Here is a 13,373-nt window from a genome sequence, read left to right as displayed (position 1 = left end):
ATTTGTGAACAAAGCTGCAAATTACACATGCTGTCAGTTTAAAGCTGAAGTTCTGCAGCATTTTGTCTGTTTTAGTCTCTCGAGTTCATCTGTGCTTTCCTGGGAATTTAATCCATTTTTTAAATATTAATCAAAAATTTAGTTTTGGTTGCTAAAGGTTGCAGTGTGCCCCGCTCATTTAACAAACTAGTTTCCAGTGCTTGAGTTTACAAACTGGGGAAAATAATAATAATAAAAATTCTAGTAGTATTTGCAGCTTCAAGATTGTGCTTTCTCAGTTTCCTTCAGTGTTTAACCAGATGGTATTCATTCATCAGCACAACAAAGTACTTTCTGTTTTGATCTTATTTCAACTCTGTAGAAAATGGTTTTGGATTTTTATAAACCAGTTTTTGGTATCCCCAGAGTTTTAGTAATTTTTGCAATGGTGGAGGATGTATCGTGTGTCAAATGTCTTGCAGATCCTTGGAATTGTGAAATAGGAATTGTGAAATAGGCATTCATGCTATATTTCATACCATCACGTGTTTGGCTGTAGGTTCTCATAAAGAAACAGTCAACTTTGTGTCAAATTTCCATCACTTCTCTTTTGTTTTCCTCTTATACTACTGTATTCCTGTGGTAAGGAGGGTCAGAGGCATGTAACAGTAGTGTTACCATTCTTATATCTTGCTTTGCTGGGACATACATGTGAAGAGATGGAGGTACTGGCAAAACTTGAAGGAACCTGTGCCTTCATTAACTGAAACAACAGAATAGACAGCCAGATCTTTTTTTTTAGTCATCAGTAGCACCAACAAATGTACCTATAACTTAGGAAAAAAAAAAAAAGAGAGAGAGAAAATAACTTTCTTCACAAACTAGATTATAAAAACTGTTTTTTCAAATCTAGTGAACAGCAATATAGGCTACTAAAGCTGGAAGTGACCTGTTCCTCGAATAGCTGGAGCTTTAAAGCTTATCAGACTCATTTTGCATCAAAAAACTTATTTACTTCAACTGGATTTATTTTAATTTAAATTTTAATTTAATTTTGAATTTAACCTGATTTATTTTGGGTAAGTAAGGACAGAAGATAAAGCTATGATTCTTTTCTGTTCTTGCACTTCAAACTTATGCTCCTAGACTAGGAAGATTCTCCATCTCTTGTAGTTTTTGAATACAGTATTGGCCTCAAACCACCTGGAGTGTTCATCTGCAGTTCTGGTGAATGAGAATTCCTGTAAGCACATTTTGTAATATACACTCAGTCTTTCAAAGTAGGTAAGTCAGCAAGTAGCAGCTCGTCATCTTTACTGGAGCTTGTACACACTGTGAGTTTTCCTTAGAAGAGTCTACAGACTTCAGTCATCTATGGAATTTACGAAGAAATTGTATATAATTTTTCAGTACTTCTGAAGTCACACTTACCATAATGTGATCGCTTGCAGTCTTTCTGTATTTTCTTCTGTCAGGCATTAAGATACATAATGACATGTAAATGTAAAAAAAAATAAAAATAAAAATAAATAAAAAAATAAAAAAAAAATAAAAAGGAAGAAAAAAATCTAGGTGGATGATGCAAGAGATCTTTTACATTGTTTGAAAGCAGATCAATAGCACTTAAATTAGGTACATTTTTATAAGAAATTGCTTTAAAAGCAGTTACTTCTGAGTGAAACAAATGTTTTGATATTTAATCTGTTTAACTTTGAAATTCCACTTTACTCCAAAACAGTTTCTCTGAGAAATTATGCCTATCAGTGTGATTAGGGACCAGTGATACCTACTGAAATTTCAAAGTAGCTTTAGCAGAGTCGTCAGAAACTAGGGTTTTGTCTTAAACCAGGTGATCTTCATTACACTTTGAAATGCAATCTGTGCATAAAATCACATTCGCTGAAAAACGATGAAACAGTTTAAGTAACTGTGAGATGAAAAGCGTTCTTTAAGCAATTCTTATTTTGGTGTTGTGTGATTCAAGAAACTATTAGCATGGAGTAAGATGGTGACACAGAAGTGATGTACCTACTTTAAACTAACTAATAACAGCAAACAGGCCAGATTTAGCTGGAAGCCAAATTCCTGGCCCCAAGTTCACCAGGAAAGAGGAAAAAAAAAAATAAAAAATGCAGCTTTCTGGAAATAGTTGTGTGCTGTTTATATTTCTCAAGATGCTTAAACGTGTCTTACTGCAGTGGAAGGCTGAGTCGTATCAGTTGATACGTTTCTACTGTGAGTTTGGAGAAAAACATGAGATATGCTCCTGCAAGAAAATGTTTCAGTTTTCTCAAACATAAGCTCAGTAGTTTTGAGTTTTTGAGAGTTTTTTTTCTTTGTTCCATTTGTTTTAGTAGTATTCTGAAAAGATTCTGTTGGTAGGGCCTGGGGACAGGTTACAAGTATCTAGCAAGGTTGTGATATTCTCTTGGACTATTGAAAAAAGGCAAATAAAACCACTCAAACTCACAAATACAGCCATTTCTCAAATCATACCATGTTGTAAGGCTGGAGATGGATGTAAAGCTACAAAGAGAATCATTTATCAGGTAAGAACAAGTTGCTGAGATGCACAAATCAAAGCAAGTGTGATGCATTCTGCTTAAATTGTTGCTTGCTTTTTTTTATGGACTAATCTGTATTTTGCTTTGTTTTCAGGTTTATGGTAGGCTGTGGTAGGTGCGATGACTGGTTTCATGGTGATTGTGTTGGACTGAGTCTTTCTCAAGCGCAGCAGATGGGCGAAGAAGATAAAGAATATGTGTGTGTGAAATGCTGTGCTGAAGAAGACAAAAAGGCAGAGTGTTTGGATCAAAGTGTTCTGGATACTCAAGTGAAAATTGACAGCAACAAGGAAGAAAAAACAATTGAGTATGAAAAACCAGGGATGTCAAAGCAAGGGCCTACTTGTAATCTGAATGTAGGAACTGAAAAAGGAAAGCAGACAGAGGACACAGGGAAACACAAAGTCAAAATTTTCAAACGGGTGAGTCTTATTTAATGCTTAAATTCTTTTTTGTTACTGAGGGAAGAGAGTTTTTTCCTACCTCCCTTGTTTGGAAATACTACATTATAAACATTTTTGAATATACTGTAAACCTCTGTTTTTATTTTCAGATTAACTTCGTTTTCAGACAGGTTTGGCTGTTTTGAGATATTGATATGCTCCTCTCTTAGAAGTGTGAGCATAAGTGTATTCACCTATGTATATTTCTATCTGTTTAAGCAAAATGCACTGTTCAGAAGCAGCTCTTAACCCTTCTCACCAGAGAAAGAGTGCATGACGAATGTAACAGATAAGAGGTTATTATGCTGTAGATTTTCCCATGTTACATAACTTGTGTAAACTAATACTGTAGCCTCAGATCAAAGAATAGCCAGATGGTTTTGAACATTCTATTCATCTTTTTTTGAAGAAGTTAGTGAATTTTGCCTTCAGAACTCCAGTCACTTTTCTAAAGCATCTGTCAATTTGCTATATTATATAAAGCATACATCCTTTATATATCTACGGGACTAGGTGAAAACAGCATTTTAGTTTTGACTATTTTACTTTAGATTTGATTTAGAAGAAAATGCTTGACGTTTTACTTACTGTCTTTCTACTTTCTTTTACTTATCAAGAGCCATGAGGTGACTTGCTTTTTATTAAAATTATTCAGTCTTTTGACATGTTGTATCATGTTTAGCATAACTTAATCATCATTGATCACTTTTTGTTTTATAGTACTGCTGTGATTCTGCCATGTAAGCTCTCTGTTTAACTTTGATCAAGTTTTCGTTTTGTTTTACATGTACTCTATAATCATACGGGGCTTTCTGTGGATGCGTGACTAAAACTGGTTATGGGAAGTTCATTGAAAAACGGTGTTTTTCGCTGCAATTTTTTGTTTTTAACTGCAAATTGCCTGCGATGTGCCTTGGGCCAGTTTTTCAAGGAAATTGTCAATCAGTAGTTGGTAGCAATTTGAGATATTGTTCAGTAACTTCTAAGATGGCATTGCGTAGTGGTGCGTGTACGTCTGGGGAGTTTACTGTATACTTAAAAATTTGAGAAAAATGTATGGTAATTATGCTGTGATTCACATTTAGTAGAATGTTACTGTGTAAATATTTGTTTCAGGAATCTGGCGATGGGAAGAACTTGTCAGAATCCAGAGACTCAGATACTAAAAAAGGCCAACATGTTCCTGCTCGTAAAGTATCACAAACTGCTGTAATTCCTCGGCGGTCCTCTGAAGAAAAAGGTGAAAAAATTAGTAAAGAGTCACTGAGTGTGGTTGAAAAGTCCACAAAATCAGGTAATAACTTGGAAAAGTACTCCATGCTGTAATTGACATGTACAATGAAGGACTATGGCTTTCTATGTAGTATCAATTTTTAAATGTTTTATTCCTGCAAGTGATTTTCATTTGAAATTTTATTTGAAAGGTGAGAGGTACATATCTTACCTCAGAGTAAACCTACCTGCATCACCCACCTCCCTTCCAGGAAACAGTACTCTAACAGTACTCTTTTAAGTTCATGGTAAGATAGAATTCCTGTGATCTAGCATTGAAATCTTAGCAGCAATGCTAGTGAGATTTTGTATGAGAACTGTCTTTAAATCCTAAACTCAAACTTTGAATTCATGTCTAAAAAAAATCTGCTTTTCTGGTCTTTTGTCAATTCTGACATCCTAGGAACTTTTTTTTTTTTTTTTTCTGGAAGACAAGAAATGAAAATGTCAGGATTAAATGTAAATTTAAATGTAAGTATTTGATACTGAATGGCATACTTCAGATTTCAGATACTGTAGCTGTTCAAGTTCTGAATCACAAAATAGCTGACAACCTTTCCAACTACATATTGCATGGGTGAAATGAGTCTCCAGCATCTGTGAAATCATTGAATTGTTCTAAAATATATTAATTGAATTAGGAGGTGACAAAAGGATATCTCACTGATGAGTTCAGAATAGGAATTAACCTGAAGATCACTTTTAAACTGGATGGCCTGGTAATCTCCTTTAGGGCAATTAGCATAAAAATGGATAAGCAGTGAGTTTGCCTTAATCTTAACTGCTTTTTAGGATGCTTATAGTGGCATTGTGTGTTGCTAATCTTGCCTACTGTTTCCCTGTTATGGGATTATATTTTCAGATGGTTGAAATTTGTCCGAAATATTGCTTGGATGTGGAAATTTTCTATTTCTCCTGACACTCTCAGGTTTCATTTTATTTTAAAAAGATTTCAGCCTAGCTCTTCATCCAATTCTGAGGAGGAGATGAGCAAATAAAAGCATGATTAGAGCTGCTTTACCTAATAAGTCTAGCATATCAGACCACAGTGTAAAAGTATGACAACAGTTTCCAGTCTTTACTGCCTTTTTAGTGAGGAAGGAGAATTTATAATCTTGGTAGGGCTGATTGTCACAATAATTACACAGTAGATGTTCCAAATATAATGATGTTCTGCCCCATGGAAAATAAAATCTGTCTTTTTCCAGTTACTTGAAAAGGTAGTATGCTTCTGGGATTGAAGTGTTTTAAATTGCACTCAATAGTTGAAAGAAATAATGAAGAAATGTTCTTTTTACCATCAATCACAAAGCTAGGTCTTTATTAGTCTTAGATGTATGCTTTTTTTTTTTCAATATAGCAGTGGAAAAATTAGCCTTAGTAGGATATCCCAAGTTGGCAGGGATCCACAAGGGTCGTCAGATACAGCTCCTGGCTCCACGTAGGACTACACAAACTCCAAACCCAATATCTGTGAGTGCTGTCCAAACACTCCTTGAACTCCAGCAGCTCAGGTGTGTGTCCACTGCCCTGGGCAGCCTGTTCCATGCCCACTGCCCTCTGGTGCAGAAGCACACCCCAGGGTGCAGTTGGCCTTTGGGCTGCCAGGGCACACTACTGGCTCAGATGCAACTTGCTGTTGACCAGAATCCCCAGGTTACAAAAGAAAACAAAGAAAATGTTTATTGTAGTGGCCATGCGGCTTACAGTTTTTAACTCTGTGTTTTCATAGGTGTTCATGAGAAACAAGAAATTAAGAAAAAGAAAAATGAGAAAGGACCAATCAGTGCAACACATTTACCAAACGTGCCAGCTTCCAAACCTTCTGCTGATCAGATAAGACATAGCGTTAAGCAATCTCTTAAGGAAATTCTGATGAAAAGGTATGAATATATAATGAAATGCATTTATTAATTTGTAGTTACAATTTTTTTTTTTTTTCAGAAGACAGAGGGGATATAATATTTGGAAGTAGTTGGTAATTTTTATATTTGCCCTTCTGTTCTCTTGCAGGTTGACAGACTCTAGTTTAAAGATTCCTGAGGAGAGAGCAGCAAAAGTTGCCACAAGGATTGAAAGAGAACTGTTTTCTTTTTTTCGGGACACTGACTCAAAATATAAGAACAAATACAGAAGTTTAATGTTCAATCTAAAAGATCCTAAAAATAATGTATGTATTACTTGTCTGTAATGATTTGCCAAAATCCTTTATTTACTACGTGTTAAAGGAACAGTCTTCTATGATAATACATTATTAAACCTCTGTGTTTCCTTATCTCTTTGATGTTTTGTCCTCTTGTTGCATACCCAGTCTTCTCTGTTTCTTTGCTTTTGTGTTTTTTTTTTCCCCTACCATTAATTCTTCAAATCTTTGCTCTCAGTGTACTTAATAGTCAGATTTTAAAGTGTAGTGAATGTAGCTTAGTGAATGTAGCTTGCCTTGTCAAAGTAGTCTTTACTACTGATGTATATTTTCTCATAATTTTCTTTTTTTTTTTTTGTTTCTGTCATGTAGCTTGTCTCACAGTAGTTTTGGCTTCCTTTAAGCCCATTATTTTGATATGGCCTTTTTAGCTTCTGTCTTTTTTGCTTTTTATCAGTTATTCTGATCATTTGTACTCTGTTCTGATCAAGTTTCTTTGTTCAGTCTCTCGCTCTATAGTAATGATAACAGACTGTAAATTGTATGAACAGGCTGACTTCTTTAACTGGCTCGCTTTGTTTGGTCATGTTGCCAAGTAATGTGAGTCCTTCTCCCTCCTACCTGCATGCCCCTTGAAATTCACTTAAGTCAATCAAGAAGCACAGATATCCTCTTTATTATTAGCTTCTTTCTGTTGTGTCATACAGAGAATTTACAGCTTTACAGAAAAGTCTGTTAATGCTGCAGTAGGTATAAACTTACTTTCTATTTTTGCAGCAACAGTTAATCATACAGCTGATCATTAAGAGTGTATGTAGATGTAGACTAAACAGGGAACTCTGGAATTAAGATTTTTATCTTAACAAAAAAAAAGTCTAGTAGTGTTTCTGATACAGGGAATATTTTAAAACAATACATTATGTTTATAGAGAGTATGCGGAATGTTGTTCTTCGACTTTGTTTTCTGTTAGGAGCTGTTTTTGTCTCCACAGCAATAGTTTTCTTTTTTCTTCTAGATATTGTTCAAAAAAGTACTGAAAGGAGAGGTTACTCCAGACCATCTAATAAAAATGAGCCCAGAAGAACTGGCCTCCAAAGAACTGGCTGCTTGGAGACAAAGAGAAAACAGACACGTGAGATTTGTTACCTTAATGTTGTTTAGTTGGTTGCCTAAGGGTATTTAACTAATGTTTCCAGGTTAAGTGTATTTAGAAAGAACAGAATGCATGTCACATAAATCAACTCAACTGGTCAGGAGGACCTCCATAATTTATTGAGTATTCAAAACCAAAAGGAGATGTTAGTACAGAAGTGAAAGAACTCTAGTAAATTCCTGAAAGGGGGAAATGATGCAGCTTTGTTTCTACTACTCTTTTTTTTTTTTTTTTTGTCTCGAAAGGAAAGGCTTTTGTGTTTGTCCTTATTTCCAGCAAGATTATAAAGCTCTAGTTGGAGCTTTGTAGAACAGTTCTAACCAGTGTGAGAGATCTCTTAGAACAAGCTAGACATAACCAGTGTTGTTTATAACTCACATGTCAACAGAGCATTGCATCTCAGCCACCAAGAAGTCTGGAGCTGAAAATGTAATCTGTCAATCTGAAAACCATTTAAAGAAATAAATAATAATACATTATTAGCTTACTTCAAGCATTACTGTCCTAGAAATAGGAAGTCATACTATATTTATAGCTGTGTTGATAGTTTAAAAGGAGAAGCAGGAATATTAAGGGCTGTGTTACTACTTTTATACAAGATACCTTTTTCTTGAATAGTACCCAATAACTGACGATAGTTAACAAATGATATTAACCATAGCTAATTAAAAATGACTGTATTAGATCATCAATGTGTCTAATTTACAAAATCTGTGTTTGTGTTGGGGAGAATCTTTGATATTTATGTGCCAGTGTATAGGGCTGAAAGGCACAAAATTTGGATAGTGTTTATTGGGATATACATTTTGTGTTTAGGTTTTATGACACTAGAAATTGTTAGTTATGTTGGATGACTTGCAATGAAAATAAATAAATGAGTAGATACCGTGACGTACAGTAGGTCTGGGGACAGCCAGTACAAACTGCTTCTGGTTTAAGAAGTAGAGATATGCTTTAAGAAACAATTTCAAAAATAATGGTGAATGTTTTCCCTTTTTCAGTGCAGCAAAGTAACAGTCCTGATGAGAATTAGCATATGCATTACTGGAAGAATATATTCTTTTTTTTTTTTTTTAATTGAGGAAGACCACTAGGTTTATGTACTCAAGATCAAGCTCTTGTAAAATTACATAAATCTATGTGTATTTATGTCCTACATTATACCCTACATATTCCTATCATTATGGAAATAGAGTTAATAAATTTTTCTTTAGGAAAATGTGGATTACTTGTATTTAAATTTAGTGTTGAAGGTCTACTTTACAGTTTCCTTATTCTTGTATTTTAAGTGAAGTTAGATGAGCTGTTTGTTTTTCCTTGAAGAAACTGCTTCACACTTGTAAAAAAGGAATATACTCTTTTATTCCCAGAGGGTTCCTTGATTACAGTCGTTATTTTCTGTATTACATATGCTGATTTCCAAGATGTATTATGTGGAGGCAAATAAATATTATCACTTGTTTTTACAGACAATTGAAATGATTGAGAAAGAACAGAGGGAAGTTGAAAGAAGACCTATCACAAAAATTACTCACAAAGGCGAAATTGAAATTGAAAGCGAAACACCAATGAAAGAACAAGAAGTTATGGAAATTCAGGTAGGAAAGAGAACAGCATATTTGGTTCATAGATAACATGGTTGTAAGTCTGTGATTATATGTTCTGTTTTAAGTTTAATTCTTCTTTCTTTCTTTCTCTTCTCTCTTTGACTTACAGGCCGGTTTTATTTATTTATTTATTTATTTATTTTGTGAATTGATGAATACAGCGGAAAATGCTCTAAATCTTATGTAAAATATATTTGGGAATACCTATTCACTATTTTAATGAATTTATGTAGGTTTTGTCATAGCCTTTTAGGTTACAGAGACTTTATAGCCTTGAGACTATAGACTTGAAGGGAGGATTTTATCATAGAACCATAGAATGGCCTGTGTTGAAAAGGGCCACAATGATCATCGAGTTTTAACCCCCCTGCTACGTGCAGGGTCGCCAACCAGCAGACCAGGCTGCCCAGAGCCACATCCAGCCTGGCTTTGAATGCTTCCAGGGATGGGGCATCCACAACCTCCTTGGGCAACCTGTTCCAGTGTGTCACCACCCTCTGTGTGAAAAGCTTCCTTCTAATATGTAACCTTTACCTCCCCTGTCTTAGTTTAAAACCATTCCCCCTTGTCCTATCACTGTCCACCCTCATAAACAGTCATTATGTCTGAAGGGAAGAAAATGCTATAAATAAATTGAAGCAATACAAATAGTGATATTAGGAATATTAACAGAAGAAAAAATCTGAGATGTTTTGACTTTCCTTAGGAACCTAATATGATGAAGTTGCATGAGAAGTCAGAGGAAGCTGAGAAAGATAAAGAAGGAAATGAATCTGCATCTCCAGACACCACAAGTCAACACAAAAATCATCTCTTTGATCTTAACTGCAAAATCTGCATAGGTGATAAGAACTTAAATATTTTTCTTCCCCGTTTGCAGACAAAGATGTGGCAGCAGAGTTTTACTTACTTTATAAGAGGGACAATTTTAAAATGGTAGGCTGTTGGCATAAAGTTGCCTTCTATTTATAAGATGTAGACAGATAAACAAATCCTTTTAATGACTGCATGTGCTATTGTTGATACCTAATGTATTTATCCAATGATGCTACAGTGGCAGTAATGTATTTTTGGTTCATCTTCTATGTCTTTTGAGGAAGTTCTCTTCGTTTTTTGTTGGTTTTTTTTTAAACTAAAAAATCAAAACATATTCAAAACATTGTAATTCATCTCTGCAGGTCGAATGGCACCACCTACTGATGATGATCTGTCTGCGAAAAAAGTGAAAGTGTCTGTTGGAGTTGCGCGGAAGCAATCAGACAATGAAGCAGAGAGCATTGCAGATGCGCTTTCTTCAACATCCTGTATTTTAGCTTCAGAATTATTGGAAGATGATAAGCAAGACTCATCAAAATCGTCATTCCCGACTCTTCCAAAGTAATATATACATTAGAAAAAGTATTTTTAAGTGAAACACATTATTTCTCTTCTTTAGCTGTTATGACTAATGTTAGGTTTTTTATAGCATTTCATAATTTTATTTAGTGGAGGTTGTACACCTCTTCTTAGGAATGGGAATAATTGCTTGATGCTATGCATTTGTGTAAATACTGCTATATGTATAGTGATTACAAACCTTGAATTCATACTTCTTTTCAGGGAAAATAAATTACTTTACATGCCTCAAAAGAAGTAGGTTTATATTAAAAAGGTTGGAATATAGATTTCATAGTGTTTTGTGCTTAATAGCATATTATTATATTTACATAGTATTTACATAATATTTACAGTGCTTCAACTGCAGGTGTGTATGTGCTTGTACAGATATTATATATATATATATATATATATATATAAAATATTAGGGAATTTGAGTTTGCTGTGAACAAACCATGATGGATCAGGCTGGTTTCAAATCTCAAAAATTACTTTGCCAGTTAGTTTACTTTTCTGATGTTTGTCTCTTACACTTTATCAATTATTACCCTTATGTATTGCAACAGCAAGCCCGTTAAAGTTTTGCCACCAGTTAACTCTGAGCATGTAGTACTGTAGATCTGATGCCTTGCAGTTAGCACTGGTGTTCATAGTCTTTGTCAGGGTTGTGGGACTAGAGGTCTTCTCAGGGGTGAAAAGGTGGAGCTGAAGTGATTCAGTCCTTCTTACCAATTTTCCCATAGCTCGTTCCTGGTGCTTAATGTATTATCTCCAAAAATAAAGAGGGAGATGGAGAAATCTCAGCTGTTATCAGCATAGTGTTTCTATCAGCATAGATTTTTTGCAGTTCTGTTTTTGCCAGGCATCTCTCCTGCTTGTTCTGCAGTATTATTGTATCAGACATCTCTCCTGCCTGTTCTACATCCTTTGTTGTTGCCTTTCCGATTCTGTTATCATTTACAAATGATTTCTGCACCCCATGTGGAAGCCAGACCACAGCTCTCTTATTTTTGCTTTATGCTTTGCTATGTGCACAGTGCATGTTTGTTGTGGCTGACTATCTTGTTAGCAAAGTTATGGTTCCAAAAATGTCAATATACTGCTGCCTGTTTATGCAGTTTTTATGTTTGGCTGTTGCCTTTTTTTTTTTTTTTTTTTTTATTTGTGGCAAGTAAATATTAGTTGTGTCATGCTTAACATTTTTTGCATCATGGGGTTCAAGAGGCCTTTGCTTTGGCCACAATGATATCTGGTGAAAATGATAAAGAATAGCTGTCATAACACTGAGTTTAACGTATGGAGCATTTTCATTTGAAAGAAGAGTAGTTTAGCTTAGCGAGGCTTTTCACACTGTCTCCTATAACATCCTCATAGGTAAGCTTAGGAAGTGTGGGGAAAAAACCTCACCTGGATGCTGCTTTCCTGTGTAACTTGTAGGGAACCTGCTTTAGCAGGGATTTGAACTAGATGATCTCCAGAGGTCCCCTACAATTCTGTAGTTTTCAGCAATGTCACATCTGGTGTTCTGGGATGCTAACAGCTCTTCTGTGTTGAGGAGAACACCACAGAGCAAGTGAGGGAAATCAGCAGCCATAACTTCTAGGCCTGTCACCTTTCTCCTTTTAACATGAAAATGCAGCAGCTGTTCTTGAACAGTTGTTCTTCCTTCTGATGGAGAATTTTCTTCCTCACCACTCCTTCCGTTCTTCCTTTCCTTGGCTTATGGTTGATCCAGTATGGATGTTGCTGTCAACTGTCTTCATTTTCTTCCCCTCAACCTTTACTCTTTTCTAAATTGCAATTATGAGGGTGATTTTTCTGATCTGGGAGACAGGTTTTAGAAAAACACTGACTCATTTGTTTAAAATTGACCAGAGTCCATGCTGAAATGCAACCTTTATCAGGACACGATCCTTTACCAAGGACACCAGTCTTTGGTTTTTGAATGGTTTGCTGAAGAGTCAAAGAAATAATTTCTAGTGTAGACAGCATGGAACATAGGTTACTGTGTTACTACACAGCACAGCATTTGTTACTAGTGAGTGACTGATGAACAGTGCGAGTAGCATGCCTGGAATATTTTTTTTAATGGGTTCAGAAGTGTTAAAATGTAGCTGTAGTCTTTTCTGTGGAGAAGTGCCCAGGCTGAGAAACAATTTCCTGTGAAATTATTTAAGTCTTTCAGTTCATTTTTTTTGCAGTTGCTTTGCTATAGTTGCTGATTTTTTTTTTTTAATTATTATTATTTTTTATTTCTCTTTTAAATGTGTGGGGGTAAAGTTGCTTTGTATGGGTGATGATGTTGGAATTGGGAAGAGGTGCTGACAGAGCTTGTGGAAGCAAGGCCTGGGTGAGAGCAGATAGCTGGCCAGGCAGTGAACCTATAGGTGGTGGACAGTGTTGCAACAAGAGTAGGAGCTAGGAAAGCACAGTGAAGACAGGCCAGCAGTTTGCATGCCATCTTTTCCCTCTCTCCACATTGCAGGGAGAAGATAGACCTTAATGGGTCTGCAGCACTGTACGTTTTTCTATGCCCTCTTTGGTACCATTTTTTAGTTCTTGGAAAAAATAATTTCTGCAGGCTCCACAAATATAGTACTGTATGTATGCAGTATACTGCATATTTAGTGGGTCTTCATGTAAGAAATATCTTCTGCTACCCTGGAAGATGAGGAACAATAGGCTTATCTGCCTGTTTTCTTGCATTCTCAAGTATTCTTAACTGAAAAATAAAATTCTTAATGATCGGTAGCTTTTTTTATGAAGAAAGGTGGTGATTTACATGTCATGCTCTAAAGAAAGTGGTTTTTGTCTTTTTCTAATGTTTTTTTTTA

At 35.4% G+C, this 13,373-nt stretch overlaps 1 protein-coding gene across 10 annotated transcripts in view; it reads left to right on the top strand.

Annotated features, from left to right (window-relative positions):
- PHF3 (PHD finger protein 3) overlaps positions 1-13,373 on the top strand; it is a 47,605-nt gene that overhangs the window by 25,494 nt on the left and 8,738 nt on the right. For 9 of the 10 annotated variants that reach the window (XM_015284852.4, XM_046939327.1, XM_046939324.1 and 6 more), the window contains 8 exons: positions 2,638-2,965; positions 4,103-4,280; positions 5,991-6,141; positions 6,272-6,428; positions 7,418-7,534; positions 9,025-9,153; positions 9,869-10,004; positions 10,341-10,539. In XM_015284852.4, coding sequence (XP_015140338.2) covers positions 2,638-2,965; positions 4,103-4,280; positions 5,991-6,141; positions 6,272-6,428; positions 7,418-7,534; positions 9,025-9,153; positions 9,869-10,004; positions 10,341-10,539 — 1,395 coding nt within the window. Of the gene's footprint in view, positions 1-1,705; positions 2,529-2,637; positions 2,966-4,102; positions 4,281-5,990; positions 6,142-6,271; positions 6,429-7,417; positions 7,535-9,024; positions 9,154-9,868; positions 10,005-10,340; positions 10,540-13,373 lie in introns of those variants that run through there. The other variant, XM_040698534.2, reaches the window with a different exon arrangement.

This window comes from Gallus gallus, chromosome 3, assembly GCF_016699485.2.
Source record: "Gallus gallus isolate bGalGal1 chromosome 3, bGalGal1.mat.broiler.GRCg7b, whole genome shotgun sequence".
NCBI classification, from domain to species: domain Eukaryota; kingdom Metazoa; phylum Chordata; class Aves; order Galliformes; family Phasianidae; genus Gallus; species Gallus gallus.
This window is presented reverse-complemented; position numbering and strand designations above follow the sequence as displayed.